At 39.3% G+C, this 23,861-nt stretch overlaps 1 protein-coding gene across 1 annotated transcript in view; it reads right to left on the minus strand.

The window, feature by feature from the left end:
* Positions 1 to 23,612, minus strand: part of oxr1a (oxidation resistance 1a) — a 171,335-nt gene extending 147,723 nt beyond the window's left edge. Inside the window, exons 1-2 of the mRNA XM_044117133.1 lie at positions 23,438 to 23,612; positions 8,898 to 8,983 (exon numbers count right to left, since the gene is read on the minus strand). Coding sequence (XP_043973068.1) covers positions 8,898 to 8,914 — 17 coding nt within the window. The 5' untranslated portion in view covers positions 8,915 to 8,983; positions 23,438 to 23,612. The remainder of the gene's footprint in view (positions 1 to 8,897; positions 8,984 to 23,437) is intronic.
* Between the last annotated feature and the right edge of the window lie 249 nt (positions 23,613 to 23,861).

Consider the following 23,861-nt stretch of genomic DNA (forward strand, 5'->3'; position numbering starts at 1 on the left):
AAAGAAATCTCTTTTAATGTTGAACTTGATTAAAAAGTGAAATGGCAAAATTATTAACATCAATCTGAATTTATGGAATAATCTGTAAAAGCATTATAATTAGCAATGAAAAACCTTCCAACCAACTTTTTGCATATTTAAACTGGTTATTTTGACTACCCATCATTGTAATGAAGGTTTTTTCAGTGGAATTTTTGCCTGCATAAAGGAGCAGCATGATGTAAATATTTAACAGTGATATCGTGCAAAGTTCTCTTTCTCTAGTGGAGTCTCAGAATAGAATGGAGCCTCTTAAAATAAGCTAAAGAGCCTCTTTTTAAATAAAGAGTCAGTTCAAGAACTCCTCAGCACACCAATCTCTCTCTCTTCCTCTCTCTCTGTCCTTCACCCTCATCCAGCCACAAGTGAATACAGAGCTAATCTAATCTCTCAGAAAGCAACACACAAATTCTGCAATTCTTGCTTCATGAATTAACAGAGCAAAACAGAAAAGGTTCAAACAAATAAAGCTTTGGAAGGCTTCTGCATGACAAAACATCTATCTTGAGCTGAAAATGGCGAGGAGCCATCATTGGGGAGTACAGTGACACAACCCCCAGCAGTGGTGAAAGCTCAACCTTTGAAGTGGAAATGGGAGACCCGCAACGTAATCCTGTAAAATATAGTTCTAAATAAAGCTGCATCAAAGTTTCATCACCCTGCACCCACGGCCAATAGGCTCACTTTCACCCGTGTCACTGGCTGACATTCAACCTCTGTACATAGATTTGATACGAGCGACGGTATATTCCAACTGATTAAACCTTCTGATACGTCCTCAATCTCCTTCGATTAAAACTTGAACCAGCTTTCGAATCCCACATTCACTTTCTGCTTTTGTTTCAAGTGAAAGTAGAATGGGTGTTTGTTTACCAATGCCATGAGGTTTGTGAAGCACCTAAAACAAAACAAAACAAAAAAAGTTACTTTTTTTGTTCTAGAAGATTTATCGCCTCCAGCTGACAGCTGACAGCAGACATCAACATGACTGACAAGTGTTGGGGCGGAAAAACTGAGGAGGAGGTGATGGAACAAATAACACAACGTGCCTCGAAGAACAAACTTGTACTTTAGATCCTATGAAATAATGACCTTTTAAATTGTTTAGTTTACCTTTGGTGTCAACATTCATGTTTATAAAAGGTGAGAAGGGAACCTCTAATTGGTGCTAAAACCAGACTAAGTGCTTGTTTCCAAGCACTTAGTCTGATTATCCAGGGAAAGAGCATGTTGGGTGGGCAACACCCAAAAATAATTGATAAAAGAAAAACAAATGGACTGTGTGCTTGAAGTTTATCATAAAACATCATCTACCTCACCAAATCTCTGGCAACCTCTTCTTTTTACACCAACCCTCTGCACAGAACTGTCTCAAGCTATTTACACTGCTTAAAGGGGGTGTTATGTGTTGGCCACCAGGCACAGAGTGTAATTTTATAGCACAATCAATTATGCTACCTTCATTTGTTACAAAAATACTCTATATATCAAAAACTACCTTTAAGAAAATTGGCTTCATACAACAGCCATATCTGACACCTTGAAATTGGCGTCTGTCTCTTTAAGAACCTCCTCCTCTTTCTGACACGCTGCCTTCTGCATGTCAACAGAACAATGCTTCTCCATGCCGTCCATTGATGCTGATAACAAGCGTTTTTAAGTGCTCAGCAGGGAGGGATAATCTTTTGTGCAGGAGTTTGGATGGGGCGCAAGCTCCGAGGCGGAGCTTTGGGAAAGTAGGCGGAGCTTTGGAGGAACAGGCGGTATGCTGCATTAGCTGGCGTTAAGGCACCTCCAAATGGCTGTCACTGGAGATTCTAGGGTTCTTCAAACATCTATGCAGGAGTCCAAGCAACACTCCAGATATGTGCTGAAAGTATTTTAGGTTCAAATCAAAATCCAGTAATGATAAATATAGTGGTGTGAATGTTTATTTGCACCAGACTGGTGAATCTTTTTCCATTACAAGACAGATTGTTATTGTGCAGGTCCACTTGACAGCAACCAGTTGCGAAACAGTTGCACAGCAAGCCCTTAACTGTGTTGAATGCATCAGTTATCTCAAATTAAACCACATGTAAATTATATGCTCATCATCTTCACATACGCTGCTACTCATTATTAATTTGCACTACCACTGGTGCCCCCATGTAGCCAAGAAAAAACACGCTGGTGACACTTTAAACGGGTAATCTGGCAAATTTTAGAACATTTCCCCAAACGATGACCCTCATTACATGTAATTAGATAAGAGACGGCTGCTCTGAGAGTTTGATCACCAATATGGGACCTTGCACTTGATTACTTGGGTGTTGGAATGAGAGGAGATTGATATTGGGGGAGTAAAGTACATGCAAAAACCCATAGTAGGCCAATTTATTTCAAAGTTGCTCGAAAACTGCATTCAGTGCATTCGTCTCCTGATGCTGACTGGCCTAAACGGCATCCCCCTCACCCATCAGTTGCCCCCATTACCTAGGGCTCTGAGAAGTTAACAGGACGGCAACAACTGGGCATCCAAATGTGTCACATTTACGGCTATGGGGAGGCTCCTAATGAGGGAACAGTTTGGAAATACAGCTGCAAGTCTGTACCTGAACCAAACATGGCAGTCCAGCTGAAAAGAGTCATAACTCAATGCAGTCTCCATGACAAACACACTGCTCTTAAATGGCTCGTGGGTTTAGAAGAATGGGGAAAAGATACATTCTGTCAACAAATTTTGAGGTTTATCAAGGTTTATAATTTATTGGCCATTTATAAAAGTGTAAGTTTTGAAGAACATTCCATCAGACATTGAATGAAGGTCTGGATTTGGGATCCCTGGTGTCAAAGTCGCACCACAAGTGAATAAAGGATGTTGCCTTTAGTCGACTGAAAGTCCAACTAAACAGCGTAGATTAACCTCTGATCAGAACACAAATGCTTTTATCATGGCAATATTACTACATTTATGAACATGTAGATATTATGTTGCTCATTAAGTGACATCAGACCCTTTCTATGGTCTTATTGTGCACAGGACCCTGATGGGAGTTGAATTAACTCATCCCTTGACATTTGATAGGTCCTTTTTCCTGTGTCAGCAGAAAGCCCTCTCCTCATTACTCAGTCTTTAGCAGTGCTTAGGCTATATTACCGCCGGCGATCTGCCACACTGGGGGCCTGCCTGATCAAAATGCTGCCGCAGTTTGAAAATGTGAACGAAGCAGTTTAAGGAACAGATCATATGCAAAGCATGAAAGGACTACATTTGCTTGTGTCTGTGTATTTGTTTAGCTGTTCTTTTTGGGTCCATTTCTGGCATATTTACCAACCTTTTGAAGACTGATGGGCCTTATGGGGACCAAAGTCCTGTCCTAATGCAGTGGACCTGTATTAGGAGTTAGGTTTAGAGGTAATGTATGAATTGGGTTTTAGTTGAGGTTAGGAATGGTTAGGGTTAGAGAAAATGTCTGGGTTAAGCATTAATTCAGTTACTAAAATGAAGTCTTAATACGGATAGAAATGCAAACGTGTGTGTGTGTGTGTGTGTGTGTGCGTGTACTTGCATGTGTTCACTGCCTTTTTATTAAATTGCCATTTTTAACATATTTACCGTTTCTTGAAATAGTGAAGTTGTGGTCTTCAATCATAATCCTTATGACTTCTGAGAATATGTTAAGTCTTGGAAGTATTTAAGGGAAACCTCAGAACAGTACAGTTTTAATCAGAACTTGTATTGCAGACTTAGTGCTGTTGTTACTGGTCAACCTCCCATTCACAGTTCACTATTCTATGGACTCACTGATGCACAGATTTGTCTGTGGAAAAGGACTCCTAATTATTTGAGGAAAAACTAACCAATTTTGGATTTTGTTGTAGAGCATATTTAAAATACTCAAAGGAAATGCATCTTAGGAAGCTGACATACAATGCTACTTTATGTGCAATTAGTTGGCATTTACAAAGCAGCCAATCTGGGAGCACAATTCATTTTCTGACTATACACTCAAACCTGAAGATAAGGAAGACTCTGTGTTCAATTTTGAACTAGAAGTGATCAAATACAGCCCAAATTTATCATTAAAAAAAAGCATTGTAAGCAGCTGTTGCCAACTTTAGCATCATTAGCAGCCAACAGTTAGTGAGTCCTCATGTTATCAGAATGTATACACATTTCTTTGCATCTTATGCTGTCATAAAAATTATTTTAAAATAGCTCAGGCTACTTCGATGGTCACATAACCAAATGCTTACGGCTGACCTGACGAAAACCCTCAAATAGTCGACTGTAAATGTAACATAGCAACTCCAGAAGTGCTTTCCTTCTTGCTATAAATAAGAGCTTGAACTTCATAAACTTTCAAAAGGGCATCAAGCTTAAAGCACATATCAATACTCCTTCATATTAGCTTACACTCAATAACTAGAGAGAGTTTCATGAGACAGATTTCACATTGAAGGAAAATATAGTGTAAATTTCCTATCATGAGAAGGTATCATTTCCCCGAGCAGAGGATCATTCTGTTGTTGATAAAGAACTGATGTGCTGCTGAGGCATAATCATCCCTAGTTCAACATGCAATTTAAACCATGGGAAGCTGGAACCAGATGGCCAAAATGATGACCAGCACAAGTGGAAAACGTTGCCATTTCATTACAATCTGGGCTACTGACTGTAGAATTAAATCAAGCTGCCACTTCGTATTGAACAGAATCAATCAAGTCCAGTCCAACCTGTTGCAGATCACATTACATATTCAACTTGGGCCTCGGACTGTCTCTACTGACCTTCCATGGGAGTTTGAGGTGAAGTCTGTGTTTGGCATCAAGGTGGCAGGCTGTACCGTCATGATTGGACCGACGGACCTTTCTGGGGAGGGTTAATGCATCCCAGCATGCACTATGCTCCCCAGACACAATCCTCTCCTTCTTCTGCATACATAAATAATCAAGTGCAAGGCCCCTTGATGTCAGCAGCTCAGAGCCAAGGACGGATATGCAGGTGAGACTGGGTCAGTGCTGAAAATGAGATTCTGTTAACAGAGCTAGCAACATGCAAGGTTGGCTACCACGACGACAATGAGACGTGTCATTGTCCGCTGATCGGAGCGGCCGTTCCGTTGCCAGGGAAGTTTAGCAATGGCAAACAGATAAAATTCGGTTGTTTTTTCTTTATGTCTTGAAATTGTTATAACTCGTTTTGTAATGCTAACATCATTCAAGTGCATTACTAAAACCATAACACTGATACTGTGCACAATATGCTGAACACAAATGACACAGAGTCATTAGTTTCCTTTCTACCTAGAGACTTGTTGATCACAGCTTCCAGGGAAACAAAATATGTTCCATCAGAGCTGCTAGCAATGATTTATATATGCATCGCTTGTGTCCTCACAAACAGCTTGGAGGAAGATTTTCTTGGTAACATGGCAGACAACTAGAGTTTAACTGAACCGTGACAGGAGGTCAAAGTTCATGCTACTCTAGGTTAACCATGACCCAGAAAAGCAAAGCTTTGTGGCGATTAGGTTTAATAGAAAAATGGCCTTCAAAAGTATAAGCATTGATATCAAAAAGGGAGCAATAAAGGTGTGTTTTATAAGGGTTTCCATTTGCAAAGAAACAAACATCTTAATCCACAGGGATTGTGACTGGAACTGAAACAAAACAGGATGGAAAGATGACCAGAAGCAAGGCAATGCAGTTCACCATACCATACAAGAAAGCCTTTTCACTTCATTTAATTTGTCCTGCTGCACAAAAGAAATTTGATTAATTTTGCTTTTAAATGCCTTTCTCTTTATAATGTGTTTTATGGTCTACTGCCACATGTTTCGGAGAGGGTGATCAACATAAATTTGATGAAATGTGCACTGACCATTTGCCACATCAGTTAATTGTCACAATTAATTAAAAAGAAGTGAACATATTTTAATCCAACTTTAACGGTGTAATATCTCCAGTACCCAACAAATGTCATGTCAAGACACATTACAAGACAAACCGGTTCTATTCATATGGACAAATACATACATGCAATATAATGTCAAGTCGTGTTTTCATCGATGTTTTTAAGAAGATTTTTTTAAGTATTGGTTGATTCACACCAAGCCAGTAGATGGAAACTCACATTTTCCTTTTTGGCGACATTTTAAAACTCTGCTCAAAATACACAGCGACAGAGACAGATTTGAAGTCAGTTGGTAAAAAGCTCAGTATTTTTTGTTTGTTTTCAATAGGGTTTTTTTATAGAACAGGAACAGTGACGGTAAAAATAGTGTAAGCTAGATATATGGTTGACATACTGAACTACTGAACATACTGAGGCACCAATAGTGCCGTCCTTGCACTTGCCCCATTACCACACATGGTAATATTTCCAAATTTTGATGCCCGTTTGTGCATTTATGTAACTTTTAACACAAAAACCACTGGTGGATGGCCCTAGCACCCCCAACACCGGGTTGAGCAGGTTTATCAGAGAAAACCAGAATTAAAGACTTGAATTAATGAGGCCCTACTTTACGATGAACACATGTAGACATAAACAATCAATCACAGACTGAGCTGAACACTCAACCCGTCCACCACCTTGAGACGCTGCGCCCTCTCAGAGAGGAGTAACAGTCACACTCTTCTTTAAGCTGACTCTAAAGATGCCAGAAACATCAAGATATTTCATTAAATTTGACTAAAACTCTTTTAATTATTCTCCCACTGAAATCCCTGCGAGTGTTGTGACTCCAGGGAACGATAAAAAGAAGAGGTCTTATTTAAAATTTGCTGCACAGCAATCTCTGGATGACAGATTTCCTGTGTTACTTTGTGTCTTGATCAGCAAAAAGAAAAGAAAAAGAAAAAAAAAGTGAGGCAGGCTTTTCAACGTTTGAATTTTAAAAAATGGCAGCTGAACACTGTCATCGACCACGCTGACGCAGCTCTCCGAAGACGGAGGCCCGGCATGGTTTAATCATCTCCGCACACACTGTACAGTGATGATTACACTCAGCAGCAGCAGCGGCAGGCGGCTAAATGGATGCAGCTTTGAACAACATCACATTATTATACGCTTAAGTTTCCCCGTGGAAACTCTTACTGTATATACAGCAACAAAGTTTTAATGCTGACCCAAGTGCTGGACTTGGTGGGTTACTTTGAAAATTGCAACGCTGAAAGAATGAGGAATCAATACAGTACTAGTCCACAGGTAACTTCGAAAGTAGATCTAATATTTACGTAGCAGGGGTGGGAAAAATTGGAGAGATCTTTGTGAGAAGTGAAAATGTAAACAAAGATCCTAACAACAAGTTCTGAAATGTTGGTTGAAGATGGAAATCATCTTAGCATTAGCACAGAAGCTAATATCTACTAGTGCTAATTGCAGAAATACACCACTCAGTCAGAAACAATCAATTAGAGCCAGGAGGCGGTACTTAGCGCTGTAAATCACTCATGTTTCTCACCCTTTCCCCTTGCTCTCAGTTATGCTACACCTGGTTCACAACACAACCTGCTACAAATGCTAATGCTAGCAAGCACCGCCTCCCATGATGGATAAATGGTTTTACTGAAACGGTCAGTGGTTTTTCCGCCATTAGCATTTTTAGATCACATACACGAGAGTGACTGACAGCACAAACACATTCCTCCTGGTTCTTATTGGTTAGTTTTGGTCCGGAGCTGTGCATTTCTTTTTTTACTGTCATGGTGACCTTTTCAGTAATATGGAAAAAACATATGCTTTGAAAAGTTACAAGCTGCAGATTTAGTCACAGATCTGAGCTGAAAAAAAACAAAAAAAAAACTTTTCCAGTAAAAATCTAAAAACACTTACCAACAGGTTGGAGGCATAAAATAACAATACTGTCTTATTTTTCAGTGCATGCAACTTTACACTACCACATATCTCCTCAAGGTTAGTAAGGAGCGGAGGAAAAACAACAGTAAGTTAAAGAAGTAAACACCATTAATCTTCTTAGATTAGTTTAAAAGTATGGAAATTTCTGTCCCCCAAAAACTGTACAATTTTACTAAATTTGTAGCTTTTTATCAGTGAAGAATGTGAGATCTTTGTGCCCTGCATGAAAAATAAGCAAAAAAAAGCCCTGGTTGCTTATTTTAAAGCATGAGATTTTCTAATTAGCAGGACAGCTATATCAGTGATAATAACAGGATTAATCCATAATTTAGTTTTCTGAAAAAGTAAATTTTTCTTTGATATTTTTGTTGTGGAGATAAACAAAAATAACCATTTTATTTTTTGTTTTGCCTGTATTCCGCGCCATATTTTACAATAGCTTGCAAAACTGCGATATAGATATTTCCTTTAAATAAAACTGTTATAAATTAAATTGTGGGACAGTTTAACAAAAAGGTAGCATGATTTTATGTTCTATTGTGAGCTTTTATTTTACTCCAAAAGTCGACACGTTTTCACAAAACTTCTGTTTCTTGGAAACCCACTGGGTAATGTTCAACATGGATTTTTTTGGGGGGGGTTCCTTCAGTCCATGTTGCATAAACTCTACTAACACAATGTGACCGTTTGGAGCTTGCAGTCAAAAAAGAAAAGCCAAACCGATGAATCATTCATGCGGACTGTATGCAACCATGGGCCACATTAAAAATGCACAGGAGTGTTCAGCGGCCTACCAAAGCTTCCTGCAAAGGTTCAAAGACAGTATTTAAACCTACGTTTATCACCACAGACTCCTTAACACGTACTTTTGTCATGTCTGTCACACTGAAATATCAGCCACTACCATGTTCATCTTTCTAATTCCAAAATATCTCTGCTGAGCTTTATTTTATTTGATGTTTTTTTCCATCATCCGTACACAAGAATTGATCCAAAGTGACATCATGCTGACCTTTTGGTGCTGAACATCTTGGCAGCGTCTTCTTTCTTTTGCTACGGGGCTTCGGGAGGTCGAGGTTTGATGTTGCCTTTTCAAATCTGCAGAAAGCAAACACACACACAAACACTCAGCACAAAAGGCAAGGGGTCAGAGGAAAGATGGGTATTGGGGGAGATGTTCAGTCGCCCTAAAGTTGTCTAAAAGCCTGGGCCACGCTGACCTCCACAGCCTTGGTTAGCCGGCCTCAGACTGAATGGAGTCGAATGGCATTTTTAATAATCATTTGCCTTACCTCATCGCACCATTTATAACTGAATAGAATTAAATGGGCATGAAGCTCATCTGGAACAATAAACGTGTAATTTAAAAACGGGGAGGCTGTACGTCTGTCTGAGCAGGCAAACATGTCACAAATGGGTTCGGTTAGCAGCAGAAGGGTCGAAATCCCACAAACGGCAAACGATCCGTTTGCCGTTTTTCGTCTCGCTAACCTTGGAGTTAGCCTCTGCTCTTTTATGTAAAGGTTATCAGGGAGTGTGGAGGAGGAGCTGAGGTAAAAGAAGATAGGATTCAATAATTAATGCTGAGGTCTACACAGGCCTCACTTCTCACCCTCTGCTGTCGGTAATGAGATGAGTGGAGGGACAGAGACGGAACTGAAGCGCCGTCATCGTCTCATCCCAAAAGTGAGAAGCATCCCACACCATCTCACCACAAGAGAGTGTGATATGTCCAGCATCAGTGGGATACATTGTACTCAGTACATACGTTGGCTGTTTTATGCTTAGTTCTGACGTTCAAAGGAAAGAAATCCTCACTGCGCTGGAAAGCTAGCAGCTAGCATGACTGTTTGTTAGCTTAAGTCAAACAGTATGGTGGGTCTGTTTGACTTTTAGTGTCAGAGGGAGAAAAAGGGCAAACAGTGGAAAAGACTTTAATCACATAGAGAATTTGTGGTGGGATATAAAGACTGGGGTTATGGTATGGAGGCCTACCACCATCAAATATTCAAAAAGTAGCAGAGAAACATGCAAATAAAAACTGGTTAGCAATTATAGTAAGTATTTTTTTTTTTTTGTTTATTTTCCAAATTGATTTGTAGTCTTTTGAGAGATACTCGTCTCTAAATAGTAAAACACTCTTAAATTAACATTTTCAATTTAAATCTGTCAAGATTATGAATAATTGTGGCCTCAACTGTATAAGACTAAGAAGTTGTAAGGGAACACAGTAATGGTAAATCGTGGTAAAAACTAGCTAAATAAATAAACAATAAAATATCTTACTGTCTCCATTTCAGATTTTTTTAAAAGTGAAAGCCAAGTCATCTCCAGACCTTTTTCTCTTACAAACTAAGAAAACTCTGACATAATTTAGAGTCTGACATCTTTCCTAAAGATGTTTGTAATCACCATCAATCATCTATTAAAATTGAATAATCTAGCAACATTCAGTTTAGAAAACAGCAGTGGCCAGAGTAATGTCCACTAATCCTTTTAAATTCATACAAAGAAAGACAACATCTAAAAATCCTTTAAAATACAAGAAATTAATCTGCATAATTATTGTCAAATTCATTTTTTGGGATTTAGACCTCCTGATAATAATTAAAGAATTTTTTTTTTCCAAAAGGACAGTCAACTAATTTGCCCTGACTTCCATTTATTGTGAAAATTCTTATAAAAATGGCTTAAACACACACAAAAAAAAAAATACAATCAGGTACTGAGTGTAAGATAGGTAAAGGAATAAGACATCCCTGGTGAGTGAAGTGATTGTAAAATTGATGTAAGGAATCAAAACTAATCGTTGAAAACCAGAATTTAAAATAAAGTCTTCTAGCAGAAAAAGCTGCTCAGCTACATGACCAGCATGTAAACACATTCGCATTTCCCTTTATTTCTACAGTTAAGACGCTGCTGTGTTCGGTTCCTCTCCGTCCTACCGTCTAACCGCCTCAGCATGTTTGTTTACTTTGTGTCCTTTTTTTTTTTCCCCGGCTGGGACTCAGCCAGCTTTCAGCTGCCAATCAAGCACCGACAGGGATACACCCGACAAGCTGCTGAGGAAAACAAAAGCGACTCGTGTAATCTAGTGTTCCTTTCCCCCACACCACCTTCAGTTTCAACAATTTCAGTCAGATTTCAACATGACATCCTGTCAGCACACCGACAGGAATCACAGGGGTTAATTCAAGGCTAGCTGTAAAAGAGACAGCACAGGAGGCAAGCAAAATGAAAACACTGCATTCAAAGAAATGTAGCATTATATAAGAAAACCTGGCGCCTGACTCTGTGGTCAGACAACAGATATTTGGATGAGACAATCAGAAAGGTTTGACTACAACAAGAGGTTCACAAATGAACCAAATTTAATATTGATTCACTTTTCTTGAATTTTTTTTTTTCTTGATTTCTTGGATTTTGTCAAGAAAAGTTCTCATTAAAAAGAACTATTTTCTTGAGATTTTTTGTTCTACAGAATAGCACTGAAAGATTCCAATATCAAATAGCATTGGCTCAATGTCACTGTTTAATAACAGTATCTGGCTGGAGATGAGACTTCACAGAACATTCACACTACGAACACCAATAACAAGAAAAAACTAAAACATAAAAATGTTAATCAACGTCATCATCACAAAATTAGCAGTAGTATTGCAATGGAATGGTTTTCAATTGTTGGGAAAATGACTTTCCAGTTTTAAATGTGCAGTATTATGTATATCCAGGCAACTACCGGTACTACCATTTTATAGTATAAGCAACTTCAATTCTAATAAAAATTCAGCATATATCAAACATAAAAGATAAATTTGACTCTGCGATTTAACAGTTGCGATTTATATCGGTCCCGATATTCAAAACAATATTCTAGATAAGGGTCTCGGTGACACTGTGCCCAATCCATAAGTGCAGATCTATCCAGTCTATTTTTCCATACTTTGTGCTCATCATGTTTTATTATTTATTTACATTATATTTAGAATTCCTAATTGTACTCTCTGAACCATTTGAAAGAAAATTTGTTGCATTTTATTTTTTTACACGTTTGACCAGAAACAGTCAACCTATTGTTTTTGTCAGTTTCAGATTCTCTACTATTTACTTTTACATCAGCTGTTCTACTGAACAGATAAAAGTTGTCTTGTTTTTACATGTTTGACCAAGAGTGTCAATCTACTGGTGTATTTCAGTGTGCTGTTCTGGGGCAGCGTTATCAAATTAGTTTGTAATTCAATACTTTAATGACTTTGCTTTTTTTTTAAAAAAAAAAGAAACATTTTAAGTCAATCCAGCGCTGTTTTTCTGAATCGGATTGGTATCGGCGGATGCTACACCTCAGATATCGGTATTGGAAGTGAAAAAAGTGGATCAGTGCTTCCTTAAACTTTAGTTGTCTCAGAGAGCTGGCTCTGCCAACGCTCTGCTCTTGATTAACCGGTCTTCCTGCATTCCAACCCTCACCTTACTCTCAGCATCATGTGGGAAACAATAAGATGAGAGTGATTGAAGTTAGCTTCCTGGTAATGCTGCCTAGCTTAGATGCAGAGACAGGGCATGGAAGACAGAGTAGACCCGTTGCTCATCTGAACCAAAAGGGTTTACAATCTTTTCCAAAAAGCTTCTCTCCAAGTGGCGGGAATAAATACTTTCTTCTGACTTGTTTTGGGAAGCCCCCGGAAAAGAAAAAAAATGAAGATATTGGTTTTATCAAAGAAACATTGTGTTGGTTCTGTTCACCTGTCTTTTTATTTCATCAGTACTCAGTGAAGCGGTCATGCTCACCCCCGTGGCAGCATTGACTCTTGTCTGCTTCCGTCTCAAAGGCAAAACGTGTTTGAGGAGGTTTTTTCTGCCAAGCTTCATTAAATCAACCTTGTGGTTCGGCTTAATTGTCTCTGGCTGTGCAGAGCGTGCTGACAAACACCATCAGCATCCGAGCGTATAATGGACCGAGGCGGATCCCTCAGACTCGCAGAAGGATCCGCAGGTACCGCCGGTGTTTAAGACAACACTTCCTTTCAGAGATGTCAGAGATCTACTTTGTGGAATGCACTAGAAAGCTCTGATGTGACCGACTGACTCATAATGATGCATTTTTGGGGAATTGGGTGGAAAAATGTGTTTCAAGAAATGTTTACACATAAAAATAGCTGGAAAGCCTTTGCCAACAGACTCAACTTGAGGGAGTTGCAGAAATTTCACCTCTTGGGTGGGAAATGTTTCGACAGAGTAAATACTTTCTGCAATGCAATAAGTTATTGCTAAAAGAAAATGCAATTTGCTTGAAGTCACAGCAAACATGAGGAGGTCGGGTGGGCGATGTGAACTCAGAATGTTTATTGCAATATTTTGTGGTACTATCATGATAGCGATAAAAATTCTGATTTAAAAATAAAATCTATTTACTACTTCTATTTTAGGCAACTGTGACTGTATGCCTTGCAGTCGTTCTTGACTAGACTAATTTTGTTGGACAATAAATTGTCTCAGAAATTACTGCGATAAATGATAACATTGATGTTTTGAGACCATTTTCAGGTCATATAATGGTATAATAATGTAAGCATGCATTCTCAAGGATCAACAAACTTTAAATTCTAATAAATAATTCATATTTTTATAAATGGATCTGGAAGACATTTAAGTATCCTAAATAAATAAACAAAATAACAACAAATAAAATTAATCATGAAGTCCCATATACAAAATTGTCTTTCCAAAAAATGGCTACGGTAGTTTAGACCAAAGCACCAGACTGAAGTCATCCAGTTTTTGGTAGAAATAGAAAGAAAAGAGAAAAATGATCAAATTATGCAAATAGAAATTATTGGGTTTGTCTTTATTCATCATGAGGTTAATCGATTTAATCCTTATTGCGACAGGCCTCTTCTTGACATTCCCATGTAAAATCAGGACACCAGTTACCTAAAGAAGTATGATTTATATGAATAAATTGCAAAGGGTTACTGCATTCATTTATATTTTACTGTCATTTATTGATGCTCTCATGGAACAATCAGTGGAGTAAATAGTAAAAAACAACATTTCCAATAATATCACCAGTTTTGTTTTTTTTATTTAACGTCATTAATTCAAATTTACTGTGACAACAAATTAAAATTCTTATGATAAACGTTTTGTGATTATTTCCCACCCTCATGCTGGTCAGATGAGAAACTGTGAAAGACTTGAAACTGGGGGGAAATCCTTATGGTGGTCTATCATATAACGTTGGTCATGTGATAGTGATCGGTTATCGACTATAACAGCAATATTAACATCGGATATTCATATCGACACAAATCTTCATATCAGTGCATCCCTATGCTATCCCGTTGTCTTTGTCATTTAAAATGATTACGTTTTATCACATTACAAATGTTCAGCATGTCCTCATGTTTCATCTTTTCATATGTAAATAGTAATGCTGCATGAGTTGAGCTTCATTAATCTAAAGAAGCCAACATTGTGAATAAATATGAGCCGGGACTCATGGATGGAGAAAGCCGATGGAGCAGAAGAGGAAGAGAATCGATTTGTGGCAGGATTAGCTGGCCCAGCAGGAAGTTGGAGTGGAAACTGTTACAAAAGAAGAGCAGCAGAACCAAAAAAGGCAAGTAAAGGCCACATGTATACAGCAGGCAGGGCTGGGTATTTTTAGGCAACGCAGGTCCACCCACCTTTAGAGTTTAACTCATAAAAAACAACAACTCTGCTCTATTCATAAACAGGATCATGAAGCCTTTTCACTTTCTGGAGAGACTTGTAGGTAAGAACATTTTATTCTTGGAGCTCAGCACAAACTCCTCCATCAGGGATGAAACTGCAGAGCATTTGCCAAGACAAATCTAAACCTAAAAATCTTAGTGCAGGTTCTGTGTTCACATCTCAATCAGGGCCTGGTTTGCTGCAGTGATATGACTCATCTTCCCTTCTGTTCCTCTCTGCTGTCCCTCGTCCGTCCCGTCATCTGCACCTCCCCACTGCTCATGTTTCTCCCCTCTCCGATCCCCCAATCGCCCCTCTCCCCTCCATTCATATCTTTGCCTGTATCTGATGGCTCTTACCGACCCTCATTGCGGTCCGTTCCCTGAACCAATAAGGGTCACAACAGCCTGGCAGGAAACACAATGCCGTTATGGTAACGATCAGTCAATTAGGAATGAGCCCCCCTCTGTCATTTCTGACTCTCAGATTTGCGTTGGACTGTTGGTTCTGCCTGTTATCTTACTGGAGGCATCCCATCTGATCTTCCAGGAGAAAATCAGCCGTGCCAGGTTGGTTCCCTTTTGCGAGCAAATAAAACTTCCTACAATGGCTGTCGGAATTTAGCATGCACACATCAATTGGCAGCGATGGTGACATCATACTGACTTTAACTTTAAAATGTTGGTTGTAGATCCAATTGGCAACAGATGAAAACTTCATGTTAAAGTTAACCATTTTTCAAATTTTATAGTTTTTTTTTTATTAATTTGTTGTTGTTGTTGTTAACAAATCTCACTTGTGCAGCTAATTTGCGAGCAAACCAGAAACCAGCTTACATGATGGTTCCGGCGGAAACTTTAACTGAAGTTACTTCTAAAGAGATTTATTGTACTTAATTCTTTAACATGATACTAGTTAATTTAACTACGTAATTAATTCATCAAAATTAACACATTAAAGTCCTGGCCCTAGTTTTAAAGGGGAAGTATAGAGCCATTTTATAGCACAATCAAGTAACTATGTGTCCTTCAGTTGTTAAGAAAATGGTGAATATATCAAATATGGCTTTGATTTCATAATTTAGCGGCTTGAAATCGGGCTTCTGTCTCTTTAAGAAACTTGCTCTTTCTGACACTTCAGGAAGTCATCACAACATCGCTCCACTATTAACCCTTTGATAATGCTCTCAGAGCGTTACACTGAAAAGTAGCCTGTATAATTAGCACCACCGATGCACAGTTCCAGCAGGTGTTTGCCAATTGCTGCTGGCTAGTCTGAAGGAGCTGAGTGGGGAAGTCACAGGGGAAGGCTACTCTGTAATACAGAAGCTAGGACGCTTTGAAGCCGCAGCTCCAGTAGGAGCTTTATCCTCCAGGGCGGAGGACCTGGAGGACCAGCTCCAGACATTTTGCACACCTGAATGGTTGCCAAGGGAGATTAAAGGATTTTTCAAACACACAGTAAAGAATCAAAGCAACACTCCAGATATGTTTTTGATGAGGGAATAACATTATAACATAATGTAGAGTTACTAAAAGTCAATTTTACACAATACTGCCCCTTTAAAGTCTCAGCCCTAGTTTTAACCAAACTCTAGATAAATGTAGACTCATGGTCCACCAGACCTGCTGCTCTACATGTTTTGTTTTCCCTTTTAAAAACAAGTTTGATACTCAGACTTTTAGAGAATGTAATGAAATTAATTTGTGGCACCTAATTTGTCTGAAACAGTAGTACTGCAGACACCTTTAAAAAGGACAGTGTTGTTTACTTCACTAATCCAGAAGATCCATCACAGCCTAAATCAATGATACAACTCTTCCACAGGTATCATAAATGTAGTGAGCAATTCAACAGTGAAATCAGGCGAGCATTCTTTGCTACACATCATCAAAAGACATATTCTTTCCAGCAGAATAAATTTAGAATCAGAACCTATTGTTATCCTCCCGAAAAAGGTGAGTTAATGTCTGGGCACAGAAAAAATGGATGTTCTGTTCTTGCGGCTTGCTCTTCACCCACAATCTGGCCAGAACTAGTGTAATAGTGTCCTACAACTATTGTGTGATTGATCAGAAAATTGAAGTTGGCATGGTTACTACAATAATGTATGCTGCATTGGATGGGCCCTCTCTCAACTTCCCGACTCATAACTGTGCTCCTTCCTTACCACATGCAGAAAAAGGAACTAATTTCTCTGTTCTTGATGCTTATAGCCTTTGTCAAAGTTTAAAAACACAAAATGTTGAAGAAACTCTTCAAACTGTGATAAAATGAACAGCAAGTATCAAAAGATTAGCCATTTGATACTTACTTTCTTAATATTAAGAAAAGAAAGAACATTTCCACTATAAATGTCAATATTCTGCAATTGTCTAAAAAAAAAAACAACACAATTTTGTAAGAGCAGTGTTTCCACTAAATAAAAAGCACAATTAAAAATCATACAAGACTATGTTTGTTCACAAGACATTAAAAAAAAACATTTCAAACCATCATCCTACCACTTACTACTGTCTATTGTCTTCGTCTAAAATTTCAAAATACACCATTTTCAATACAGCCAATAAACCACCCCCCCCCCCAGCGCAAAAGGTTTCACTGCAAAAATTGTTTTTTTGAAATTGGCAAGTTTTCACTAAGCAAATTTTTCATAATTCCAATTTGCGCAATTATCAAATTAAACCAACAATAATCATCTTTTTTTAAAAATCCAACAACAATGTAATCCAAAAAGAAAATTTGTTCTCCAGCTAGCAGAACCATCAGAAATCCGATTTAGCAACTTACAAGACCCAACGCTGTGGACAAGAGAACTATTGAGACCCTGCTCAAAGAATTCGCCATTTACGGAACATGAACGGCTTGCTTTTCCACTTCAGTCCTTCGGCGTTGATGTCAGCTGCTCATGATGACAACAGCAGAATAACCACAAGGAAAACTTCAGCTTTCCAGCAGAGTTGCTGGTAGCAAGGTATGTACGGGAGCTGGAGAACTGTCAGTTTGAGTTAAAGCCGCGTGGCCGGCCGGGTTGAGGACTCGCTCTCTGCTGAGTCACTTCACAGTGTGATATTAGGCTGACAGAGACAAACGCCCCGTGGAGTGTCAGTCAACAATGACCTCCGTCCCCTTGCTGGGACTCAATTAGCTTCCAGGCTGTCTCCAAGTGGAACTAAAGGCAATGCTTGCTCAACTTTGCTGATGGGGCCAGATCAGATTGTAGTCTGCTGCTGACAGCTCCACCGTCTTCCCATCCTGGGTCTCAGACGCACGTTAATGCACTGTCCCATTATCGACGAATTAACACAAGGGATGCGAGAATCTGGGACACGTGTAAAATCTGAAGATTTGTGGTTAAATGGCAAAACTCTAGACTCAAAACTGTCAAACCAATCGAAGGGAGAACCGATTAAATCAATCTATGAACACCCAAAAGTCTGTCTCCAACTTTCTTTATCCCACCCATATGAACTCCGAACTTGGTCACATGGCTCACCCCGGAGCCAAAAGACGAGAGTGGATTGTTACAAGGGAGGAGGAGGAGGAGACATGAGCAGGGGGTCACTGGGTTGGGTTCCTGTAGCTTAGTGCTGCAAATCCTCTAATCCCCCAACCAGTTCCACTGAGCTGTTTACTGCTTGTAGGTAAGGCTGTAAGCGACTGAAACCAGGCGCAGTACTGTGTAAGCCACATCCTTTGGCGGTTCAACCCCCGACCTTACTTATTCTTCACATGCTCTTTTGAGGAGACTGCCGAGGACGTTCATCCCCTCCATAAATCCATTTGGAGATTATCACGATTAGACTGTGGGATAACGGAGAGGCAGCCCAACAAAAACGGTGAAAAATAAATAAATAATAAAAAAAAAATCATCCAGATGGAAGAGACAAAACAAATCGGCCATCATCCCTGCGCTTTTTAACGTGCCGCATCATATTTTTAGTTGGAAGTTTTTCTTGACACAAGTACCTCTGGTCTGTAGAAGTCTGGTCTATGAAACTGCATCTTGTTTCAGAGACACAAACATTTTGGTCCCTTCACTTCCAATTACGACGCAAGTCAATAAACTCATGTTTTGCATCTGCCCTCTCCAACGCCACACCATATATATGCATTTTGCATCTCCACACTGTCCCCAGTCTGCCCACCATCTAAAAGAAATACTAATGTTTGCATTTGCATTCGTCCAACAGTTTCCTTCAAGTAGCAGCGCTGAATTAAAATGTCTTTTCAAACCCACCTGGAATCATCAGTGCTCTTCTGTTTACTCCCTACCGCCACATTTCCCTTGCAGGTATTTCAAGTGGAGGTGGGATGTGATAAAAAAAACAAAAACTAATGGATTTGAATCATTTAATCACATCATTTCAATCTTATTTTGTTAAAAAGTAATACTTGTCACAGTAAAAGTTAAATAAGCACAAAGTTAAACGTGTTTTGCATCAGATAGCCGTTATTTTTTCATTTAGACTGCAGTTAAAACTGAATATTTACATTTCACAGGTTGATTAAATACTCCCATTTAATTTTTTTTTTGTAATTAATCAAAGTAAATTTATTGATATCAAGTCTCAGCCCTAATTTCAACTAAGACTATTGCATTGTTTCTCAATGCAATCATTCCAGAATTTTTCATCTGTCAATGTGCAACTTTTTGTTTCTTAAACTACAACAGTAACAAATGTTTACCACAACATATGATGACTGTAACTTGGACTCTTGGGAATTTGAGTGTTTTTTAAGGTTAGTATTTTTAGAGGCAAAAAGAATATATATATATATAAAAATACAATTACAGGGAGAATAATTGGATCTCTACTTTTGGGGATAAAAGCTTAAATGCAATAAGATTTTTTAAATTTTTTTATTCCATGGAGCATCAATAAATTATTTATCAATAACAGTATATATTTAATTTAGAATGAAAGTGTCCCTTTAAAGTTTCGATGAACCGGACAGATAAAGGCAGATTTTTTACCAGTGCTGCTGTTCTGTCCTGCTTTAACTCCTAAGGAGAATCTGACATATATTTCAAATGCATCAAATCCCACTGTGTATTCATATATCAACATTCAAGAAAAAAAACAATCTGAACCACTGCTAACTCTACGGGGAGTTTTTGTGTTTAAAAGCTCCAAAAATCCAAAAGGGAGCACTTGGACTCACTCACCTTTGTGCATAATGAACACAAGGAGAGTGTGTGCTCACTAGATTTGTTATGGTGCAAGTTTTCCCACCCAAAGACCAATAAACTTTAATTTTGTAAAGTTCATACAGGAACTGGAAGACATTTTACATGTGAAAAATTCAACACAACAACCAAAAGCAACAAATAAAGCTGAAATACAAAGAACTTACAACCAAAACCATAAAAAAAAAGGATTACATGTCCAAAATTCCTCTTCAAAAATATTAATCGTCAGAATGGAAATTATCAAACTAACTTAAATTTATGATGTAATTAATTGATGAATTGATTACTTATTTATTATTACAGGTTTGGTGTTCACTAAAAAAAGCTGTTATATCATCAAAAAGAAACAAAGAAAGCAGAAGCCTCAACCACAAACTATTTTGTTCAAAAAACCGTCTTACAAAGTGAAATCTGTTGTTGGCAATTTGACATTTCTGTAGCAACACATCTGGAGAACTTCTAACACAACTAAACGTTCGACAACCTCAACAAGCTCAGCTTATCAAATAAACCTGAAAAAACAAAAAAGATCAAAAAGATGAACATGCAATATAGATTAGAAAATCTATGAAACTAATTGAATTTGTTCCCTCTAAAACGGCGTGAACTCACTTGAGTTTCATAAGCAGTATGCAGTAATCAATTGGTAACAGCAAGCATACATTCATGACGGCAAGAGGAGGGATTAATCAAAGCCACAGGCACTGTGCATAATTTGATCGAGAGAGCCATTACTCAAGGTGTGTGTGTGTGTGTGTGTGACCTCCAAGCTTTACAGCTGCGACATTTCAAACAAGAAATCAACAAGTGTATCTAAAGTTCATGGAGCTGAAACAATTAGAGTATCATTCCAGTTAAAGTGCCAAACACTATGCATGGTTACCTTTTCGTAAGATGGCTTGTCATTCCAGGACGCAAAAAAATTACTCAATCACCTCGAAGAAGTGGCTGTTCATCCGATTTTCTGATGAAAAGGCTTTCCCAATCAATCCTGCATCCAATTTGAGCCATAAATAACCTCATGTGCACCAAGAAATCACCCAGTGACCTAAATCAGACAATTTTCAGCTTAAACTCCTCAAGACCTGTGAGCAGTTGCCCTGGTCAGTAAATGCATCATTTGTCAACCACTACCAGCTCACACAAGCAACAAAAGTCTACAATGTGGAAACAGTGGCAGAGTAAAGAAATTATTTTCAAGTTTCAATCACATGGTCAAGTCAGAGGAACCAGTAGGGTGTACGAAGCAATGGAAAACTGGATTCTTAACGACACCCTGAGACAGAGAAACTGCTGCTTACTGTATAAAAACAGAAAATCTTGTCCCCACTTACTGACCCATGCAGAGATAAAGCCAAAAAAAGTCAACTTTTTGTTTTGACCCTTTGCTCATCATGCTCTTAAGAAAGTGGCCCACTCCACCAGGACAGACGTGAAAACAAACTCATATCGCTTTTATTAAGTTGATTTCACTCTAAAAATGGTCACAGCGTGTTGTGCAAACAGACGAGAATGCAAACTCGTCATCCATCGTGAACCTTTTGATGAGGAAAGACGACAACGATGGATAGCAGCCATCGATCATAAGGACCGGCAGCACTCTACTCGCCGATTTGCAGCGAATACTTTTTACAATGTAAAAAGACTAATGTTCATACACTTCATAAATAAGTAAGATTAGTAAGATGAAATTTAATATTGCATTATGGAGAAGGTACAGGCATTTAGTCATTAGCAATCATGGAGGAAAAGCCTCACCATCATGTACAAACAAAAACTGGTAAGCATCTAGACTTCTGTAGGCTTTTTAGGCTGCTTTAAGAATCAGTAACTCAGTCAAGCTGCCACAACAGACAGCAGTAATGACAGTAATGCAGAAATCTGACTCAGTTTTAGCCTTTTGGAAAGTCCAACCCTGTCTATCAGAATATGCCAGATTTGGAAACGAAGGCATTCTTTTGGAAATCCACGGATAAATTATCTTGCGCTTATCCGGGGTCGGGTTGCTGAGGCAGCAGCCTAAACAGAGAGACCCAGACTTCCTTCTCCTCACCCACTTGGGTCAACTCCTCCAAGAGAATCCCAAGGTCTTCACAGACCAGCCAAGACTCACAGACCCTCTAAAGAGGTCCTAGACCGTCCGCCGAGTCTCCTCCCGGTGGGACGCGCCCGGAACACCTCACCAGGGATGCATCCCAACCAGATGCCAGAGCCACCTCAACTGGCTCCTCTTGATGGATGGGTGTATGGATAAAAGAGATTGCATGCTATAACTCTTTGTGGCCTGGCTTTATTTATAGGTACCATACGGTTTATTACATTCACATCAAAGACAGCAAAAATCAACAGGTGGGCCAGCAACTGGAAATCAACCACAGAACCTCGGTGAGTCTCTGAGGGATGCATCTTCCCAAGCTGCATAAAAACTAACTACCTTTTTTTTTTTTTCCCAAAAAAACAAAAGTATTACACTTTAGAGTGACTTCACTATTTTAGAGCCTTCCACTTTCATCGACCTCTAACTTCTCACTGACCTTGAGCCAACTACCTTACAGGATGTTGCAGCAGAGCAAGTTTGGGAACAGTGATCCAGTTTCCTCTCCTGTCAGCTCTGAACAACTCGACCCCTCTCTTTGGCTTGAGACGTTTTATTAGAGACGTTTAATGAGCGATTAAAAGGAAACTGAACAATATATATATATATATATATATACACACACACACACACACAGAGGCTTCCAGCTATGAAACCCTGCAGGCAGCTCACTCTGCACCTTATGGGACTATACCTTTTTGCATTATGCAATGCTGTAATAGGCTTAGCTACACACTGCTCTGCAGGGGAGGGAAGCCATTGGCCTCACTCAGATGACTCATTTCATTAAGTCTGCCTTCCTCAGAGCTTTGCAGAACTTTCAACACTTCTTATAGGAACACAGTGTGTATGGTTTTGGTTTTTTTTATGAATTTATTTGGCAGGGACAATGCATGTTAATTAACAAATGCACCAGCATCAGTCAACTGGCTATAATTCATCTGCTTAAATAAAGTACATTTGTTTAGGATAACTATTTTAATTCCTGATTTATTTGTCTGCAGTATTTGGGGAGAGGGGCGTTCTCCAATGTTTATGTGGTGCTACTGGCTTTTGTTCATTAGCAATTTGACAGGAATAACAGCAGAGGGAGAATGAGATGCTGTAAGTGGTCCGGCTCCGGGAATCGAACCCCCGACATCTCGAAGACCGTCCCTTCTGAATATCTTGAATTTGATCTACTAATGAGCCGCCTGGCAGCCCATAAATCACTTTTTCATTAATTTACTTTTGGCACAGAGAACTGACTGACTGTCAGGAAGCAAATGCACATTTAATTAACCCAAAAAAGGGAGCCAAAGAAGGAAACAAAAAAGAAGCATAACCCCTTTATTAAAAATTTTTAAATCACCTGCGCCGCCCTGGCAGCATCACTGCATCCCCCTTTTGGAACTATTTTTAACTCGACGGGGCACCAGCTGCATGGAAACGCAACTCTTTCAAACGTTAAACATTAATAAGGAAACGACCGGCCGGTCCTGGAAGAAAAAAATGCTAATAATTACCGGCATTAGCCCAGCAGCTTCGGAACCAGCGCGTGATTACTTACTTTCCTTAGCCCGAGAACGGCGACGTCCCGTTGGAGATGCTCGGAGACGCTTCCCAGCAGGGGGTAGGGGAGTTGACTGACTGGCTGGGGGTGGAAATGTTTCCTCAGCAGGCGTGTGCCATAGCGGGAATGTACACAGAGGCAGACATGCGGAGTCATTTGACCTTCTCCCAATAGAATCTACCATCGGTGAAACGTAGGAGAGGGGAGGAGCGGACCGTACCAAGCGGAAGGTCCCAGCAAGGCAGGGGGGGAAGAAGAGCTGTCATCCTGGGATGTTAACAGCAGCATGATGGGGATCAAGCAGAGCCTGCAGAGGAGGAACAGACTCTAATGGAGCTTGGATGCTCAAAACCAGAGGCAGAGTCCATGTTGATGAGCGCAGTCACTCCAATCGGAGAACAATTTGTCAGCTGGATGTGGT

Source organism: Gambusia affinis, linkage group LG05 (genome assembly GCF_019740435.1).
Source record: "Gambusia affinis linkage group LG05, SWU_Gaff_1.0, whole genome shotgun sequence".
Classification (NCBI taxonomy): domain Eukaryota; kingdom Metazoa; phylum Chordata; class Actinopteri; order Cyprinodontiformes; family Poeciliidae; genus Gambusia; species Gambusia affinis.